General features: G+C 36.6%; 1 protein-coding gene across 1 annotated transcript in view; it reads left to right on the top strand.

Annotated features, from left to right (window-relative positions):
- Positions 1-21791, top strand: part of ORC2 (origin recognition complex subunit 2) — a 45481-nt gene that overhangs the window by 20285 nt on the left and 3405 nt on the right. Inside the window, exons 7-16 of the mRNA XM_041737502.1 lie at positions 493-524; positions 3278-3329; positions 6197-6390; positions 7225-7323; positions 10838-10947; positions 12965-13097; positions 13906-14002; positions 17468-17614; positions 18210-18381; positions 21692-21753. Coding sequence (XP_041593436.1) covers positions 493-524; positions 3278-3329; positions 6197-6390; positions 7225-7323; positions 10838-10947; positions 12965-13097; positions 13906-14002; positions 17468-17614; positions 18210-18381; positions 21692-21753 — 1098 coding nt within the window. The remainder of the gene's footprint in view (positions 1-492; positions 525-3277; positions 3330-6196; positions 6391-7224; positions 7324-10837; positions 10948-12964; positions 13098-13905; positions 14003-17467; positions 17615-18209; positions 18382-21691; positions 21754-21791) is intronic.

Below are 21791 nucleotides of genomic sequence, written 5' to 3'. Positions count from 1 at the left end.
AGTATACCCATATTTAGCTATTGATAAAAGGGAGAAATGTGGGCAGCACCGGTGGCTCAGCAGTTTAGCGCTGCCTTTAGCCCAGGGTGGATCCTAGAGACCTGAGATCGAGTCCCACGTCAGGCTCCCTGCATGGAGCCTGCTTCTCCCTCTGCCTGTGTCTCTGCCTCTCTGCCTCTCTCTCTCTGTGTCTCTCATAAATAAATAAATAAAATCTTTAAGAAAAAAGGGGGTGGGGGGAGAAATGTCTGTGCTGATTGAAGTTGTGCAAATCGACAGGGCCAACTAGAAACACTTAAACTGCTATTATCATTTGCTTAAGTTAGCCAAATGTTCGTGGAGGATTTGCTTTGCTACACTCTATTTGAAATAAGGCTTTGGGAGTTTGGAAGTCACAGTTTGTAGAGAATTGTGGAGCAGTTAAATGAAACTATACCATGATGAAAACTGAAGTACTTCTGGTAAGTAATGCCTCTTTATTTTATTCTTTAGGGCATTCTGCTTCAGACAACGTTCAGTTGAAGGTAAGCTATTCACTGAAAACAAGCAAAAACCTTAGTGCTACAAAGATATGATGAAAAATAGTCACTTCATCTCTTATATAGTGCTTTATAATTTACAGGTATTTGCCAATTAGACACCTTACATTAGATGAAGAATCTGAGGTTTAGAGAGGTGAAGTGACTTAAGTTCATCTCACTGGGAAGGACAAAAGGTGAAAAATGAAGCCAGGTCTTCTACACCCAACTGCTAAGCCCTCCCTCCCTCACTTCCTCCCTCCCCCACTTCTTTCCTTCCTTCCTTCCTTCCTTGAGAGATACAGAGAGAGGCAGAGACATAGAGGAAGAAGCAGGCTTCCTGCGGGAGTCTGATGTGGAATTAGATCCCAGTACCCTGGAATCACAACCTGAGCCAAAGGCAACACTGAACCACTGAGCCACCCAGACGCCCCTGCTATGCCAGATAGTTCTGTCAGAACTATCCTGGATATTTTCACCTCAGTAGTGCTGGCCTGGAAATTTTATGGGTTTTGTTTTGTTTTGCTTTTATATATAATATTTTATTGTTTCTTGAGAGAAATCCATTAATATATAGCCTTTCATAATTTACATTTGAAAACAGTTGGTTTTGGTAAGTTTCTTCTAGGGTAGCTGAGGAGAATTGACCATTTTTATCCTCTCCTTTGTGTTTTTGTGATTTTGTTTTCTCATTTATGCTTTGTCAAATGGCCCTATCTGGATATGAGCAAACCCAGAGGGGCATGGATGAATCCAGGACAATGAGTATGTGAGTGATGAGTGTGTCCAGGCCTGGTGGCATAAACTTAGACTTGCCTGGAATTGTTCATGGACTAAGTTTGGGGAACCCCTTATAAGAAAGTGAGTATAGACATTCAGGGCCATGGTTATGGCCTGTGTACAGATGTCCTATTTAGGCAAGTCTAGATGTGAGATTAGACATGTTAGATAGAGCCTCTTTTGTCTTTAATAATGTGTTTTTCCTGTATTATATCTTATATACTGTATCACTATGAAAGAATAAAACTCATTCCATAATCAAGTCAAGAATATAGATATATTAATGTACATTGTTTTTCAAGATGTGAATTATAACACATAAGTGGATTTTGTCAGTTCCCCCAAGAAACCATCAGAAAACCTACCACAATAAGAGGCAATATCAAAGTGGCAGTTTTAGTACACTGTCTTAGAAGGGAGAGTTCAGGAGAGGATATGTATAGGGCTTGGGGATCTGGACTCAAAAGGCTTAAATTAAGGCAGATGGAAAACTGATATATATGAGACAAAATTCATTACATGATACTTGAGGATTGGTGGACATAGTAAAAAGAGGGTCTTGAACAGAGTCCTGATGAATGAATTATTGTTTGCCCTGCTGAGTAATCTATTATTCTGATGGGAGAAAAGGTTGCCCAAATGAGCGAATTGTCTAGATAAGTTAGTTTGCAAAAATTTCTGTACCAAACCCTGAAGTTAATTATTTGTTTATAGCCTTACCTTTTTGAGCAAGAATTTTCTTAAATGGTTATTTTGATACAATTGTTCTTATACCTGATAATTAAGCTATATGAACACAGGCTGTTTTGATTTTCAGTCTTGAGATGAGTTTAGTAGGATATGATCTGCAGTTGTTTTTTTTAAAGATTTATTTACTCATGAGAGACACGGAGAGAGAGGCAGAGACATAGGCAGAGGGAGAAGCAGGCTCCTTGCAGGGAGCCCGATGTGGGACTCGATCCTGTGATCACACCCTGAGGTGAAGGCAGACACTCAACTGCCAAACCACCCAGGTGTCCTGATGATCTGCAGTTTTAAAAATCAGATAGAATAAAATTGAAAATGTCTGTTTCATATTATTTCATTATAATTTGTTTCAATTATATTTGTTTCAATTATATACTACATGCATATGTCGATCAAGATGTACATAATATAAAAACTTTTTAAGGATCTGGATCAAAAAAGTTTATATACTTTATAAACCTATTGGGCTCAGTTCATTTATTATAGTACTATTCTTAATATCCCAAATCAAAATGTATTAACATTTGAAACTAGCACCAACAACCTATCACAACAAATTTAAAATTTTTCATCATAATTTCACACTGCCAAAATCACAAAGGGTACTTTATCTTTTTATCAGTACTATTAAAAATAACATTGGGCATTTTAATGTGCTAGAAATGTATTGGTGTTAGATTATTATATTCTGTGAGGAAAAGAAAAAGATTTTATGCTTCTGTAAAGTGTTTAAAAATTTTAAAATAATGGAATAAAATTATGTAGATCTCATTCTCTCATCTTCACATAGGGTAATACATCAACGCCAGTAAATTTCAAGCACATTAAAGGGCCCACTGCCATATGCATAGGAGTGCCCATATCTTCCCTTACTCATTATCAATGGATATTATCAATTTTTAAAAAAGAAATATTCTAATCTGATGGGTGAAAGTCATCAGAATGTGAAAGGCACATTCATATACTTATGCTTTTTCTTTACATAATAAAAAATACTTTATAGATGTGTGGAATACTACTTCTAGAATCACTTTGGGAATGCTTTGAAATTTGTTGTATTGTTTTTGTTGCTTTCCACTATTTTTTCCTAAGGGCCATTGTCTTCTGATTCAAAATTAATCTAATGAAAACAAAATATTTTTCTTTCCTAGCCTCTTCACTCATCCATCATTAATTTCCATGTCATCGTTATTATTTAATTATTGAAACTGTATTGCTTTATTTTTAAACAGAACAATGATAAAAGTGCAACAGCACCTAGTGGTCTAAAGAAAAGATTAATAGGTATGTATTTCTTTTTAAACTGAATCTTTATAAAAAGCACCTAAACCACAGGCAGTAATGGTTAAGTGTGTAGGTTCTAGTCTTAGACTGTTTTTTTTTTTTTTTAAGATTTTATTTATTTATTCATGAGAGACACAGAGAGAGAGGCACAGGCAGAGGGAGAAGCAGGCTCCATGCAGGGAACCTGCCGTGGGACTCCATCCCAGGTCTCCAGGATCACACCCCAGGCTGAAGGCCACGCTAAACCACTGAGCCACCAGGGCTGCCCCTAGACTGCTTTTTTTTTTTACTCTTTGGCTTGCCACTTCCAGAGACTTGTCTGTGGCTCAGGTTTTTCATTTGCAAAATAGGGATAATAATGGTACTAGCCCTGGAATTGTTCTGAGACTAATGGAAATAAAAGATGTCAAAGTGCTTAGTGTAGTGCTTGACCTTGATATATTTCACAGGTGTTAGCTGTTATCTTTTATTATTTTTTTTTAAGATGTGTTCATTTTAGACAGAGTGTGCATTGGGGGGGGGGGGGGGGCGGTAGGAGAGGAAAAGAGGAAACGGACTTTGCTAAGCAGGGCTCGATCTCATGACCCTGAGGTCAAGACCTGAGCCAAAATCCAGAGTAAGTCAGCCGCCCAACCCACTGAGCCATTTAAGGTGCCCAAACCTTTTTTTTTTTTTTTTTTTTTTTTAAGTGAGCTCTAGGCCCAACATGTGGCTTAAACTCATGACCCTGAGATCAAGGAGTTGCATGCTCCACTGACTGAGCCAGACAGGTGGCCCCCTATTATTATCTTTTATTATTATCACTACTTCTTTTCATGAAAGAAAGGATAGCACTTTATCTTTTACATTATAGTAAGTGGGGGGATCCCTGGGTGGCGCAGCGGTTTAGCGCCTGCCTTTGGCCCAGGGTGCGATCCTGGAGACCTGGGATCAAATCCCACGTCGGGCTCCCGGTGCATGGAGCCTGCTTCTCCATCTGCCTATGTCTCTGCCTCTCTCTCTCTCTCTCTCTCTGTGACTATCATAAATAAATAAAAATTAAAAAAAAAATACATTATAGTAAGTGGGTACTGAAGTTAGTTAAAATGTCTGTCTAATAAAATAACATGCCTTTTAGGTTTTTCTTTCTGAGACAGTTTTGTAAGTGGTTCTGTTGATTTACTTAAAAATTTTATAATGAAACCATTTTAAATATTCACAGTTATACTGAATGATACCAAGCCAAGTAAATAGACATGGTCCATCCTGCCTTCTGGGAAATTAAAAATAGTTCTAGATTTTCAAATATATAACTCTAGAGCAAATGACTTGTTTACTTTTTATATTTCAGAAAGATGTCAACTCCTTTCTTGAGGTTGACCCTTGACAGTACTATAGCCAACATTGTTAAATCTATATGCAGTAGCCTTTTCTTTTCAAGGCATAGATTTCAGAGAGCATTTAATAATTACATTTTTAATGAACATAAAAATGTAATACTAAATGATTAGATATCTGAAGCAATAAAAGATGATATATGCAGTTTTATTATTTTGCATCACGTACAGTTATCCTGTTTTCCCTCCTTACCCCAAAGACTTATCCTTTTGTGAGAGAAGATGTAAACTTCCTTGTCCTTCTCAGTTACCACCATACAAGTAGGAAATATCCATGTAAATGAGGTAGAAGCATTTTCTGGTTCCTCCTGCATCTACCATGGGCAGCAGTCAGTGCAAATATGAATCTGCTAAGGTATATGTGCCCACAAAATCAGGCCCCTTTTTTTCTTCCTTTAGATCTACATTTATTATATGCTGACCCTAGATATCCTGAAATATATCTGTTGTTCAAAATTAATAACTGATTCATTAAAGTTATTTCACTCATATTGGAAGTTAACTTTTTATAATAGTTTTATACTTACTGTGTTGGGTGTAAAATTAGTTTTATCCTTTATGAGTATAAAACTAGCTTTAATATTTCTGGGGAGTAGTGGAGGTTGCTATGGTTTTTTTTTTTTTTTTTTTTTTTTTTTAAGTAAAAAATCAGCTATGGGATGGAATGTGCCTGTGTATTAGTAGTACTTACAATAGTAGCTACCATTTATTGAGTCAGTTATGAGGGTATTTTCTGTGCAGGCAGCAACAGAAAATTCTACAACAGTGGCTTAAGCTGTAGACATTTAGTTATCTCACATAATGAAAAGTCTAGGGATGCACAGTTCCATGGTTGAGGTGACTCAACAGGTCACCTATCTTCTTGGCTCTGCTACCAGCATTTTTCATCTTTAGGTTTGATGCTTCATATTGCAAAATGGCTTCTTTGCCTTTAAGCTCTTGGTATAAATAAGGGCCTTTCCTTCCGTAAGTGCAAGAAATCTTTCCCAGAAGCTTCTAGCAAATTTCCCCTCAAGTTTCATTGGTCAGAGGGTTACATAGCCAATCCTAGTTGCAAAAGAGGCTTGGAAACCAAGTATCAGGCAAACAAAAGAAAAGATAATTACTGTGATTATTTATCCCTTAGGTTGAGACACATTGCCACACTTTACAAAATTGGAGTACTGTTAGCAAGGAAGAGGGCAAGAAATGATACTAAGTATGATTGGCAGTTTCTGCCATGGTCCTCGGGTGTCAGGCATTGTCAGTTGCTTTATATACTTTCAGTGTGGTCTTCACAATGGTTCATTAAATTAGGCACTGTGATCCTCATGTGATAAATGAAGAAATTGATGCTCAGAAAACTTTAACTAGCTCTGGGGAAATCATCAGCAAGTAATGACAAAACCAGGAGTGAAAGGCTCTTATTTCAAAGTCTACTTTCTTTCCATTACCCTTCAGTGCCTCTCCTGTCAAACTGTCAGATTTTTCCCTATTGCTTTTCCCCCACAGTTCCGAGGTCTCATTCTGACAGTGAAAGTGAATATTCTACTTCCAACTCAGAAGATGATGATGGGGTTGCACAAGAAAATGAAGAGGACACTAATAAAGTCATATTGAGCCAAAAGATTCCATCACAGAATAGAGCTGTTTCAGCTCCTGTTTGCAAAGAAACACCTTCTAAGAAAATGAAAAGAGATAAAACAGTAAGTGGAGGCTTTAGCCTTAAAGAAAAATTGTATAATATCTTAAAGCTAAGCTACCCTAAGAGAAGAGATTCAAGTAGGGGAATCAACAATTTTTTTTCTTCTGTGTTTTCTCAGTCTTTCACATAAATGCCCATTTGTGTCTATATAGTTTCATTTTTGTAACATTGTTGATATATTCAAGTCAGTATAAGTAGTAAGTGAAGCGGCTGTGAATCCACATGGAGTTGTTTGGAAGAACCTTGTAAGACTATGGCCTGAGGAAAAGCTAATTATCTGGTGTTCTGTGTGTAAAGATTCAGAGTAGTCGAGGAACCCTACTGCTTGTAAGATTTTGCATCCCTTACTACCATGGAGAGTAGTCCTGCCTCAAGTCCGCAGAACAAGTAGTGAGCCATTTTACCGGACTAGTAGGCAAGTCTTTTACTTTGCTGTTGATGTCTTCCTCATTTTCAGCTTTTCTACTGTACTAATATTAAAGGATTTGTTAGAACTGTGTGAGGCAACATGAAGGTCCTGATAGGTAAAACTCCTTTTTTTTTTTTGAAGTCTAAATGGAACTTAGTTCCATTACTTAGTTGGAACTGAGTAATCGTTTTTGTAAACAGACTACTTCAGTCGAGTCATTTCTTTGATTTTCATGGTCTTAAGAGTTCCTTAGTTTTACTGCTAGAATTAAATATCCTTGGTGCTTAATCTGTATTGTTGCTTCAAAAGGAAAATACTGCCAAATAAGGAATTTCACATATCCTATTTTATGCTAATGTTACTGTCTAGTTTGATATAAAACAAATATTTGAAACTTAGAATTGGTTTTGCTCTGTTCACTTTCAGAGTGATTTGGTAGAAGAATATTTTGAAGCTCATAGCAGTTCAAAAGTTTTAACCTCTGACAGAACACTGCAGAAACTAAAGCGAGCTAAACTGGATCAGGTATGTTGCAAGGAATGTTACTTCTACTTTTTTTTTTACTGTGAGCTAGAAAACATACTTCATAAACAGATTTGAGTGAGTTTACACAAATAGAATTATTGTCCTGATAAAATAAAACACAAATTGATGTGACATAATAACTATTAAATATTTTATAAAATGGTAAGTGGTTCACTTGAATTGTTTGACATACTATAATTACATTTTTTTCTCTAATTACTTTATCATTTCTTCAGGATAATCATCAGGGCCATAGTTTCTTTGATATCCATGTAGCATTAATATCTGTTATTCTTTAACCCACATCTTCATTGAACTGTACCTTGGTCATAAAATGGACTGTGACCTTTTAGTTAGAAACCTTGCAAAGAGCAGAGGAAATCTTCTTGATATTATGGGAAACTGCTCAAGTGCCATAAGATAAGAAGGGTACTATATACTGTGGTTCTCGTATCTCATTTTATAAAAAGTACCTGTTATACTCAGGGTTTTGACTGATACCACCCTAAGCGGGAAGACAGACCTATTTGAGAAAATCTTCGAGTAGAAAGTGATATGATGGGATCCCTTGGTGGCTCAGCGGTTTAGTGCCGCCTTCAGCCCAGGGCATGATCCTGGAGACCTGGGATCGAGTCCCACACTGGGCTTCCTGCGTGGAGTCTGCTTCTCCCTCTGCCTGTGTCTCTGCTCTCTCTCTCTCTCTCTCTCTCTCTCTCTCTCTCTCTGTCTCTCATGAATAAATAAATAAAATCTTTAAAAATAAAAAAAGAAAGTGGAATGATCATCTGAGTCAGGAAAAAATTATTGGCTCGGAGAATATTGAGACTTACTCCTTGCAAACTAGAATTTTTGTAATTTTCCAAGGTACACGGGCTTTTTGCAGATACAGAAAAGAGGAGAGAATATAGGGTAAGCTGCTATGACCTGGAAGACATGATGCTATGTGGTTTTTGTTTTTGTCACTTGGCTTTTTGGTATTGAGACTCAGAGCAGAGATTGGCTGAAAACATGTCAAGAAGCCAAGTTATTCCAGGAAGGAGATGGCACTAACATCTGCTTAGTGCATATATTTCTATATAAGCAACATGGGAGAAAGGTAAATGGATCTAGGGTCAAAGCAGGACTCATAGGACTGAGATGCAGAAAGACCTCTAAAATGAAAGGAACACTTGTTACCAATAATGACAGAAGGGAAGGTCGTTCACTGATTTTGGACATAGCTAACCAGCACAATCTCAGTAGCACATGTCATTCAGCATTTATTTCTTGTGTCTACAGGTCAGTCGGGGGTTGGCTGATCAAAGATTTGCTCCGTATGTCTCCCTTCCTTTTGGACCAGCAGGCATGTTCTTATTGCAATGGCAGAGATGTAAAAAGTGGAAAAACATAAGACCTCTTACAGCCTGGGCTCAGAATTGGCCCAGTATCACTTCTACCTCATTCTAGTGGTCACAGCAAATCATGTGGCCAAAAACAAAGTCAAAGATCAGGGAACTAGACTCCACCTTTCTAGGAGGAGGCAAAGTCACAGGGCAGAGGATATGGATATGTCGAGTATTGAGGCTGATAGCACGATTCTCTGCAGACACGAAAGTTTAACATTAAAGTTTATAGATAACATCCCAGATCGAGTTCACACTCAAGTGGGAGTATGCTCTGATAATCTGAGATTAGATCTGAGTATAAATGATTACTGGAAATGATATTCATCTGCTTTTCCAGGTTCTAAACTTCAGAAGGAATAAGGGAAATGTGTACGTGTCCTGTTTCTCTTTAAGTGTGTGGATAAATGAAACCTATACAAGCCAGAATGCCTGGGATGTTGACTACAACTCTACCCTTTAGTATTAAAAAAAATATTTTTCTTAAGGGCCAGAATCATGGAAACATGGTAGCGCCAGGGCAAAATGCATATACAGCTTTTTTGCTAGAGTTTTCATTTCAAAAAGTGAGCTATGTTTGATTCACCAGCATGAATTTCCAAATTTTGGGTACAGGTACAATGTACCCTCATTAGTTTATTTACATTATTGTTTAAAAAATGTTGTCATGAGACGCCTGGGTGGCTCAACAGTTGAGCATCTGCCTTTGGCCCAGGGTGTGATCCTGGAGTCCCGGGATTGGGTCCCACACTGGGCTCCTTGCATGGAGCCTGCTTCTCCCTCTGCCTATGTCTCTGCCTCTCTTTCTCTGTGTCTCTCATGAATAAATAAAATCTTAAAAAAACAAACAAAAAAACACAAAACTTTGCCATACTGGGGCTCCTGGCTGGCTCAGTAGAGCATGTCACTCCTTGATCTTGGAGTTGTGAGTCTAAGCCCCATGTTAGGTGTAGAGATTACTTAAAAATAAAATTTTATTTTTATTTTAAGTATTTTCCATGCTCTTTCCACAACCCTAAGATCAAGACCTGAGCTGAGATCAAGAGTTAGATACTTACCCAACTGCACCACCCAGGCGCCCCTTAAAAATAATATCTTAAAGAAAAAAATCAAAAAACTTTGTTGCACTTATCAAAGATGGATTTGTCAGAAGTAGATTTTGGGGGCACCTAGCTGGCTCAGTTGGTAAGCATGTGACTCTTGATCTTAGGGTCATTAGTCCCATGCTAGGGGCGGAGAGCACTTAGTAAGCAAAAGTTTTTTTTAAAAAAATCAAAAGTTAATGGGTCATCTGGGTGGCCCAGTCAGTAGAATGTCCCAACTCTTGATCTCAGTTCTTGATCTCAGGGTTGTGAGTTCAAGCCCTATGTTGGCCGTGGAGCCTATTTAAAAAAAAAAAAAAAAAAAGGTAGCTTTTGGAAAAGGAGCAGTGATTCAAGTTTATTTTACTAGTGACTATGGTAAATTATAAAGAACCTTTAATATTTTCTGAGAATTCATATTTCACAGTTACCATCAGCTTTCACATTTCTTCAAATTCAATAGGTTTTTAAAAGTCTGTCTGGATTTGTTGTTAAAGCTGGGAGGGAGGTTTAATCTCTTTATGGTAATGATCTTTTTAGAAATTAAAGCCTTATTGAAATTTATAATCACAGAAATGGTTCTAGACAAAACCTGGGAAATTCTTTACTATTACATATTTGTACTAAAAATGATGTTTAAAAATTTTTAAGAAAACAAGGGTGCCAGGGTAACTTGGTGGGCTTCCAGCTCTTGGTTTTGGCTGGGGTTGTGATTTCAGGGTTGTGGGATCGAGCCCTGTGTCGGGCTCCACACTAGGCATGGAGCCTGCTTAGAATTTTCTCTCCCTTTTTCCCTGCACTCATGCACATGTACTCACTCGCTCTCTTATCACACTCTCAAAAAAAAAATTTTTTTAAGAAAACAAATATTTAAATCATACTTGAAATATTATGTGTATTCAGTTGATGCACTCATTACCAAACCTGATTAAAGTAATATTTCCACTAGTTTGCCTCTTCTAACCTCTACCTCTAATGAAATTTTTAGTTTGGATTGATTTTGATGTATGTGGTTTGAGAATGATTTTCTTTCTTTTTTTTTTTTAAAAGCAAACTTTGCGTAACTTGTTGAGCAAAGTTTCTCCTTCCTTTTCTGCTGAACTTAAACAACTAAGTCAACAATATGAACAATTATTTCATAAATGGATGTTGCAGTTACGGTACGTACTATTATTGCATACGGTTGTGAAATAACAACATGGATATGCCTGTGTTAAAATCAAAGCAATTTAATTTTCTTTTTGCAACCAACCAGATATATTTTTCATATATAAAAATTCGAAAAAAAAATCCTAATTATATGACTTGCATGTAGAAATGTCATACTGTAAGATTCATCTCAGAAATTTTAGTTTTCAAGAAATGTGTCTATATTTATCAGATGTGAAAGCCATTGGTAAAATAAATAGCCCATCTTAGAATTCCAAGTTATTACTTATTAAAGTATTTGGAAATCTGATTTGTCAAGATTGACAAGATATATCAATTATATTTGAGTCCAGTTTTCCGCAGCAAAGTTCCTAAAAAGAATATATATATTTATTTTAATCTCATTCTATTTTCATGTACTACAGATCTTCAAAATTTTGTGATGTCTGTCTGATAAACATTATTTTACCGTTTTAAAATTATTTCTTAGATTATATTTTCAATTTTACTGTTTTTCAGATAACTCAGATTAAAATTTAAATTCACATTAAAATAACTAAAAGAATAACTTTTTATTTTTACTATAATTACTTTTATACTTTTATTAAAAAGGATCTTAGTGCTTAAAAGCTATACTATCGTAAAAGTGTACTCAGTTAGTCACTGATAAATAAGAAGGCAGGTCTGCCAAGCAGTAAAAACAAATTGACACAATTTTCCCCATTGATGCTGGTTTTGCTTTGCCAATAATACATCAAAGGGGTTATGCTTATCTTCCCTGCTAGGAGCTCAGCTTCTCAATAACTATTTATAGATAGATCTGTTCATTATAAATTGGCAAAATAGCTCTTCACTCTGATCCTATCCTCTATAGTCCAGTTCTCCATCTGTCAACCCTGATAATTTGTTGGGCTTTGCTTCCCAGCCTAGACTTTAGTCAGCTACTTCAATAGAAATTGCCAACTCTCTGAATTCCCTTTTTTTCTGCTGCTGCCACCTTGCAGCAGAATGTGCTACGTGGGGGTTATTGCTTTTCTTTGATTTCTAGGCTCCCCTGAGCATCACGTAAATACTATTTCTGATTGACCTCTATAAACAATCATGGAATCGAGCTTTAGCTTTAGCCTTAGTGCTTTGGTGTTCTGGATCTTCTTAATCGCTTGGCTTTGGTTGCTTTTTGCATGTGAGTAACACCCATTGTATCTCTGGCCCACCCCAGATATCACTCCTCAGCAGCAGATACAGATATCTCAGTGTATATTTGAGGTTTCCATGTGGATGTCCTGTAAATAATTCAATATACATAAAATTTAACTCCTCTTAAACCCATCATTCCCACCTGCCCCCTGCAACCTGGCACAATGGATGTCCCATTTGTGTTGTTGCCTATGCCAAAAAAATGAGGTATTCTGAAATACTCCCTTTCCATCACCTTCCACATCTAACCACTCTCCAAATTGATCGGACATGTAAAGCTCTTGACAACTTGTTTTTCTACACAACACCTAATTCAGGGCCGTAGTCGTTGGTACTTCTCTCTCCTGTCTGTTCCCTCTGTTTAGCCAGGATAATCTTCCTGAAAATATCATGCTACTTTCCTACTTAAAACCTTTCAATTAACACCTGAGTAGTTAGTTTTAAATGGTCATTGTCCTTGAAATAAAATCTAATCAATGTCTTGGTTGCCTTAACAAAACCTTTGTGACCTGGCCTCTGCTTGCTTACCTTTCCTATTTAATCTCAAATCTGCCTGAGCCTGTGGAATCGCTAGTGCCTTGTCCCCGCTGTTCTCCTTTCCCTCCAGCCAGCCATCACTTGAAAGGTAATAAAGAGCTGGAGAGAAAGCTACTGAAGTCTGGTGTACAGATAATAAAATTGTGCTTCTACAGTGTATGAGCTGGAAATCAATGTAATTACTTAGTCATCCTAGTCCTTTCCATATTCTTTATCAACTTAAAGAAACTAGTTGATTATAATAAATTAGGAGGTGCCGAACTTTAATTTCATGAATGCTATCTTTCCTAACAGCCTGGGGTTCAACATTGTGCTTTATGGTTTGGGTTCTAAGAGAGATTTACTAGAAAGGTTTCGAACCACTGTGCTGCAAGATTCCATACATGTTGTCATCAATGGCTTCTTTCCTGGAATAAGTGTGAAATCAGTAAGTTTCAAAAATGTTAAAAGAAGCAACATTATATCTCCCCCCAATCCATACCCCATAATGAGGATGCTACTTCTCATTCTGGAACATTCAGGTTTTTTTAGCCTTTACACTAGTAGGATTACATATTACTTAAGATCGTGTTTGAACTCAGGGTTCTATCTCTGAGTCCTCATCTGAATTTCCTACTTTGTAACTGATAAATATATTAAATCTTAGAGAAATGTTAGTTTTGTTTACTATACCAAATACCAACAGTACTTCTCTGAAGGACAGGATTATGGAAGATTTTACTTTTATTATGCTCAGTGACACTTTGGTACTCTAAAAGTAGTAAGTTAATAGTTTGTAGTTTTAGAATACATTTATTATAGATCATTTTCAGTGCAAATACTCATGTTTCATCATTTGAAAACTAAACCTTTTGGTGCTGGCTATTAACCAATGCAGTATTCCTTTTTTTAAAGTGTCTTTAATGTTTGTATCCTATTTTCATTGGTAGATCTATAGTTTTCTAATGTTTTCCATAATCGGGGAGGTATATTTTTGCTACCCTCCTATCTATACATCTTTGCCGTTCTTCCATGTTTCATTTTAGATATAACTTATGCCAAAAAAATGAATTAGGTATACTTAAGTACCAGTAGAATTTTTTTTTTACCAGTAGAATTTTTTAAGTGGTTTTTCAGACTTGATGGGAAATCTAAATGCATTTTTAACTTATAAAAAAGGACTGATTGTAGTTGTATTTATCCTATATGACAGAATAAGTAGTAATTGATATATCTCTTGCACTTTTATGATACAGATCCTGAATTCTATAACAGAAGAAGTCCTCAATCATATGGGTACTTTCCGCAGTGTACTGGACCAGCTAGACTGGATAGTAAACAAATTTAAAGAAGGTAACATGAAATAGATGCTCTAGTTTTAGGGCGAAGCTAAGCATACACTTCTACTTATTCATATACAGATCAACGGTCCCCTTAAAATGGATTGACTTACCATTTTTTTTGACTTTATGATGGTGTAAAAGCAGTATTCATCCATTCACTAGAAACCATATTTCGAATTTTGATCTTCTCCTGGGCTAGTGATATGTGGTATATACTCTTCTCATGATGCTGGGCAGCAACAGTGAGTCAGCCACATGACCATGAAAGTAAATAACCGATAAATTTAAAACCATTCTGTTTTTCATTTTCAGTATTTTATTCAGTAAATGACATGGGATATTCAACACTTTATTATAAAATAGGCTTTGTGTTTTTGCTCTACTGTAGGCTAATGTAAGCTTCCTGTGTGTGTTTAGGTGGGCTAGGCTAAGCTATGATATTTGGTAGGTTGAGTGTATTGAATACATTTTCAAATTATATTTTCAAGGTAGAATGGCTTTATTGGGACATATCCCCATCTGAAACCAATGAAGATCTGTATTATTGTATACAAAAATCTGGATTATATCAGTAATAACACTTCTTTCAATGCTGATTTAGATTTCTCTGAAATAATTTGTCCTTTCTTTTAATAATTTTTATTTATTTATGATAGTCACACAGAGAGAGAGAGAGAGAGAGGCAGAGACATAGGCAGAGGGAGAAGCAGGCTCCATGCACCGGGAGCCCGACGTGGGATTCGATCCCGGGTCTCCAGGATCGTGCCCTGGGCCAAAGGCAAGCGCTAAACCTCTGCACCACCCAGGGATCCCTGTCCTTTCTTTTATCATGAAGTTTTTCTGTGAACTTGACTTATACCTAACAGGAATGATTTGCTCATACGCCTTGAATTTGTATAACCAAAAAAGCCTTTATTTCAGAATAGTTATCAGGTTTTACTTGGCCCATATGAAATGCCCCCAGTTGATAGGTGCATCTTTGGTATTGTTATAGTTGCATATTTTTATAACACATTTTATCTCTTTATTTGAAATAAATATCACTACATTTGAATAGTTTCATACATTAAAATCTGTGGAATGGAAAAAACCATTTTTTATTTTTGTGTGAATGTTTTGGCTATGTGAGCATTTCAAGAAATTAAAAATAAAATTATTTAGAATCAAACAATTGCCACTTAGTCACTAAAGAATTAAAAGGAGTGGGGTGCCTGGGTGGCTGTCAGTTAAATGTCCAACTCTTGGTATCAGCTCAGGTCTCCATCTCGGGTGGTGAGTTCAAGCTCTACACTGGGTTCTACACTGTGCATGGAACCTACTTTGAAAAAAAAAAAAAAAAAAAAAGGATGGGATCCCTGGGTGGCTCAGCGGTTGAGCACCTGGCTTCAGTCCAGGGCGTGATCATGGAGTCCCAGGATTGAGTCCCACATGTATGTCTCATGAATAAATAAATAAAACCTTCAAAAAAGATAAATAAAAGGTATAACTTAATTTGATCTGATGGAGAATTTTAATATTGTTTATATGCTCATGAGAGAATGCATGCCGAAGTCATTTTGTATGTATATATACATATATAATGCCTATTTTACATATTATTTATATAAAATATAGTTGTAATTATATAAATTGTAATTACATAAGTTATATAAAAGTATTTACAGGGGGGATCCCTGGGTGGCGCAGTGGTTTGGCGCTTGCCTTTGGCCCAGGGCGCGATCCTGGAGACCTGGGATCGAATCCCACATCAGGCTCCCGGTGCATGGAGCCTGCTTCTCCCTCTGCCTATGTCTCTGCCTCTCTCTCTCTCTCTCTGTGACTATCATAAATAAATACAAATTAAAAAAAAAAAATTAAAAAAAAAAGTATTTACATATGGGTATATAATTTGAATGTATATAATTACATCATTCATAATTAAATATATATTATGCATGTGATATAAATGTCAGTATATTAACATTTAAGTATAATTTAATTAATAGAAATATATGGGGACGCCTGGGTGGCTCAGCAGCAGAGTGTCTGCATTTGGCTCAGGGCCTGATCCCAGATTCTCAGGATCGAGTCCCACATCAGGCTCCTTGCATGGAGCCTGCTTCTCCTCCCTCTACCTATGTCTCTGCCTTTCTCCCTGTGTCTCTCATGAATAAATAAATTTTTTAAAAATCTTTAAAAAAAAAGTACAGGCATTAAAAAAAAAAAGAAATATATGTTTATATGCAATTTAAATACTGTTGATTATGGTGGCTTCTAGAATTTTAAGGAACCTTAGACTTTCAGAATGTTACCAGAATCTTTGTTATATTGTCTCTCTTGTCCCAGAGAGAGAGAAATTTACTCTAAAAAGCTCATCCTCCATTATAAATGCTGAATGTTCTGTTTCTTACAAACTCCTGAGAAACTTATCAATGACTTTTATTTATTTATTTATTTTTTAATTTTTATTTATTTATGATAGTCACAGAGAGAGAGAGAGAGAGAGAGAGAGGCAGAGACACAGGCAGAGGGAGAAGCAGGCTCCATGCACCAGGAGCCCGATGTGGGATTCGATCCCGGGTCTCCAGGATCGCGCCCTGGGCCAAAGGCAGGCGCCAAACCGCTTCGCCACCCAGGGATCCCTATCAATGACTTTTAAACATGTATAGGACTTCTTCCATTATAAGAAAAGGCTTACCTGATTCTACTGCCCTTCCACACTATTTTTCTTTCTTATTTCAATGATTTCAGAGTTTTTGAAGACATATTCTGCTTTCTACTTTTTACCTATTGGCTTAATTTCTTACTTCTGTGCTACCTTAACTATATGCTTGAAGATCACCTGTAATTTTCTTACTAAACCACAGTTGACCTTGGCCCATCCTTTTTCTGTATTTTTGCAGTATTTTAATGGTTTTGACAGCCCCATCCATAAATTCCTCCTTCATTGACTTTTATATATATTTTTTTACCTCTCTGACTTTCCTGATGTCTTGAGCAATATCCTAAATCCCCCTCCCCCCCGCCACTTTTTTTGTTTCCTTTGGCTTTTGTGTTAATCAGGGCATTCTATCTCTTAATGCCTAGTGAGACCTTTATATGTGTGTGTATGTGTGTGTGTGTGTGTGTGTCTCCTTGTCCCCTCTCCACTCCCACCTTACAATGCACATGCACGGATTTACCTCCAACCCAAAATGCATCTTGCCTTATTTCCTGTGCTGTATTGAAACTGCTTTATGATCCGATTCAGGTGCTAACCATTCCAGTTAAGTCTCTAATACCCAATCCCTACTGATTTTCAATGAATTTCCTTAAGACTTTAATAATATGTTGCCTCTTTTGAGACTGATATCTTCTTAAATAAATTACATATCTCTATGCAATATTTACTTTGTCTTATGCTACTTTGATACATCTTTTAATACACAAGCATTGTGTGTGGTAAGAACTTCACAAATACGCTTTGTAAATAATAATTGAATTGTCTTTCCTTTAGATTCTTCTTTAGAACTCTTCCTTCTCATCCACAACTTGGATAGCCAGATGTTGAGAGGAGACAAAAGCCAGCAAATTATTGGACAGTTGTCGTCTTTACGTAACATATACCTTATAGCATCTATCGATCACCTCAATGCTCCTCTCAGTATGTATTACCATTTTTCTTTCTTGGGATACTAGTCTTAAAAAATTTCTAAATATTGTAAATCACAACATTTTTATTGTTTTTCAGTACACTTTTTTTGTTTGCATACTTAAAAGACACAGCTTGCTAAAAATAAAAGTGTCCTCAATCTGATTCAGAATATAATTCTTGGAAATAAAAATTAAGATTCTATAGGTGGTGTTTTACACCTAAAGTTTCATGAAGAAGAGACCCAACTCTTATTTTGGTCTCTTTCTACTCTTTGTGGTATTGCAACATTTATTTTAATGCATTTAATTAAATTCAGAGATTTTGTGATAATCCTTATAGAACAAACTGTTAAATTATTAAATTGTTTTAAAAGAATGCTTTGGTAGCACTAATATATTTTAAATTATATTTAATACACAAAGCTTCATATGTTGATTGATAATGAAATTAGATTATGAGGTACTGATTTGGATGGGAAAATGTCAAAAATGAAAAATTTCAGGATTCATTTTTTAATACTTTCTGATTCTTTCCTAGAATAGAATCTAGTAACATGACATTATGATAATTAGTAACTCCTGTTTTCTTTAATCATATGTTACAGTGTGGGATCATGCAAAGCAGAGCCTTTATAACTGGCTCTGGTATGAAACTACTACATATAGTCCTTATACTGAAGAAACCTCCTATGAGAATTCACTTCTGGTTAAACAATCTGGATCATTACCACTTAGTTCCCTAATTCATGTCTTACGAAGCCTTACCCCTAATGCAAGGTAAGAATGAAAACTATAGTTTCTTTTTTTTAAAAAGCTCTACATTTTATGATACGCGTGAATAGCTTTTAATTTTTTTTTTAATTTTTTTTTTTTATTTTTATTTATGATAGTCACAGAGAGAGAGAGAGAGAGAGGCAGAGACACAGGCGGAGGGAGAAGCAGGCTCCATGCACCGGGAGCCTGATGTGGGATTCGATCCCGGGTCTCCAGGATCGCGCCCTGGGCCAAAGGCAGGCGCCAAACCGCTGCGCCACCCAGGGATCCCATGAATAGCTTTTAATGGCAATTTTAACGTCTCTAGTTTGCAGGATTAAGACAAATGGTTAAGAAAAAAAAAATGTTGGCAGTATTAAGGCAGACTCCTTAACAGTAGTGTTAGCATTTTTTTCTTTTTGTATTTCCAAATAAGAGCATCTCAAGATAGTGGTCACTGGAAGAAAAAGAATTTTCATGGATTTTACTTAAATCTGATGGTAATTTTTAACTTTATTGAACACAGTGGTGCAAACATGGGGGCCTTTACATGAAATAATTCCTTTGATCCTCACTACCATTCTAAGGTAGATAGCAACGGGCACAGAGATTTTGATCCAAATCTGCCTGGCTCCGAAGTTCTTGCTCTTAAACATTTCTGTGTAATACCTCCAGTGAAGCCCCTTCAGCAGCCTCCCTATGAGGCGTATCTGAAATAATAAAAGCGAAGAGAAGCTGGATACAGCATAAAATGGCAAAATATAAAGGGCATGATAATTAACCTGTTGAAAAAGGCTTTGAGTAGCAGATCCCCCCTCCTCCTGCAAAGCATAGAGTTCTAGAACAATTTTTAACAAGATGAAATATTTAAAAATAACAAGCCCTGTTGAGAATAAGTAAAGTTTGAAAAAAGATGAAAATACTATGTTCTTGGATGAGTGGACTGAGCATGTATTAGACCTATAAATTAATTCAAACATCAATGATTGTGTTTTAAATCTGACACAAAATGTAAAGTTTCTTAAAGAAGCAGATGTGACTAGCAAAATCTTTTTCTCCCAAGAGCAGTGGCACTTGTCAAGATGGTACAATACTTTTCACTCTTTAATTCATCGCCTTTTGTTCCAAACACACACCATAACAGATAAAATATAAAATGACCAAAAAACATAGATACAGCCTGGCTGAAAAATATGAACATCTCAATGAAACCATCATAAAGCAGTGAGAGAGCTGAAGGCAAAGCCCAGCTACGTTCTGGATCTAGCTAGTAGCATTGGCAGCTGAGTTTCACTTATGTAGGGTAACAGTGGTATGACAACACCACTTATTGTCCAGACCTCTAGATACTTTTGTTCAGGACAAATGCCAAACCAGACAGGATGGTAGATTAAAAAAAAAAAAAAAAAAAAAAAAAAAAAAACACGTAAAACAATACCATGTATATTATATAGTGCTCAAATTCATACGGCAGTATGGCTAACATTTTAAAGTGTGCATGGAAGTGAAAATAACCTGTTCAGGATGGCACTCACCCTATAAAAGAAGGGTGGATACTAGCTGGGGGGTGGGGTATGCAGGAACTTTTCAAATCTTTTTTTTTCTTCTGGCAATTTCTTTTGCATTGTTTGCTTTTTTCCTTCAAGATTTTGTTTATTTTAGAGCAAGGGAGAGCAAGAGAGCAGGGGAAGGGGCAAAGGCAGTGGGGTAGAGTCCCAAGCAGACTTTGTGCAGAGCCCGACACAGGGCTGATCTCACGACCCTAAGACCATAACCTGAGCCGAAACCGAGAGTTGGATGCTCGACCGACTGAGCCACCCAAGCCACCCTACATGTATTTGCTTTTTAAAAAACTTTGGGTTGGGTGGGGGGGGGGTGTCTTTTTCCTTTCTGTGTGTGTATGTCATTTATCTGACAATTCTCTGTCCTCCCCACTGGCCTTCCCCGTTCCCCCCATTTGTACGGTACAAGCAATAAAGACACTCATTGGAAAAAAAAAACAAAACAAAACTTTGGGTTATGAAGTAATTAGATTCACAAGAAGCTACACAGAAATGTACGGGGAAATCCTGAGCATCCCTTTCCCAACTACCTCCCATCACAGTGCAGTATTAAAACCAAGAAACAGACATCGGCACCATCCATAGAGCTTATTCATATTTACCTTTGATACGTGTAGCTACTTGCGTGTTTATAGCCCTGAGCAGTTTAGTCACATGCAGAGCCTTACAGAACTATTACCACCACAGTCAAGATATTCATCTGTGTCCTCACCAGAAGACTTCCTCATGCTAGCCTCATGCTAGTAATTTAATGAATTTTGTTACTCTGTAAAGCTGCACTGTACACCTGAAGGTTATCATTGCATTAATACTGAAATGTGCATTGGGTAGCTAATCTAAACTTCTATGTATCTGCAACAGAAAAAGTCTCACAAAGTCTCATTCAGTCTTACTATGCTTACTCTTAATGGACTAGCACAAGCTGCTGCATATAAAGTTAGGAATCCATGCAATAGAAGTACTCTCAACACTGCTCTAATGCAAGTAATTTTTAGTTCGGGGTACCCTCAACGTCTGTGCACTAGCCTTCGCTGCCTTTTTTTTTTATATATATATATACTATGAAATTTTTTTTTCATTCTGCAAACTCCAGTATCATTTAGTCTTTACCTGGTGTGAATATGATCAAAACCTTTGACCAACATTTAGCTGTGGAGTCACTAGCAAGGTCTACTTATAATGTGGCCACTCAGTCAGTCTAAATATGCTTATACTAATTATTTTCTAGGTAATCTTGAAAATGTAAAGGTTTAAAGTTTCTGCCATACCCAGGGAGTCCTGGAAATCTTAGTGTGTGTGCTTCCAGCCCCATAATTCCACTTTGTACACTTCTCCTGGAGAAATTGATATGAAAGAATCATGTATAATTTAATGTGGAGATTTTAATCATTAAAATGGCAAGTAATGTAAACGTCCAAAATGAGTAGGGCAATGGTAAGTTTGTGGTACATGATAGGACAGGCAAGCAGCCAGTAAAAATTTAGGAAGATTTTAATGACCTGTGAAAACCAAAGTGAAAAGATGAGATGTAAAATGATGTGTACTATATATAAATGCATGAATTCATGTGTCTTGACCTTGCTTCATTCCACAAAGACTTGAGAAGGCAGCACACAGGAATGTGATTTGCACATCAAATGTTAGTGACTATTATTTTAGGTTTATGGGATTAATATTTTCCTCTTTACACTGTATTATATAGTCCAGATTTACTGTTCTCATTTGATGTTAACGTTCTGGATTTGAATTCCTGTTTTGTTTTTTTCCCTTAGGGGGATTTTCAGGCTACTAATAAAGTATCAGCTGGAAAACCTGGATAACCCTTCTTACATTGGTATCCACTATTTATAATATTGTGTGTCTTTTGTTTCA

Source organism: Vulpes lagopus, chromosome 22, assembly GCF_018345385.1.
Source record: "Vulpes lagopus strain Blue_001 chromosome 22, ASM1834538v1, whole genome shotgun sequence".
NCBI classification, from domain to species: domain Eukaryota; kingdom Metazoa; phylum Chordata; class Mammalia; order Carnivora; family Canidae; genus Vulpes; species Vulpes lagopus.
The sequence above is the reverse complement of the archived record's forward strand: the minus strand, read 5'-3'. Positions and strand labels throughout refer to the sequence as shown.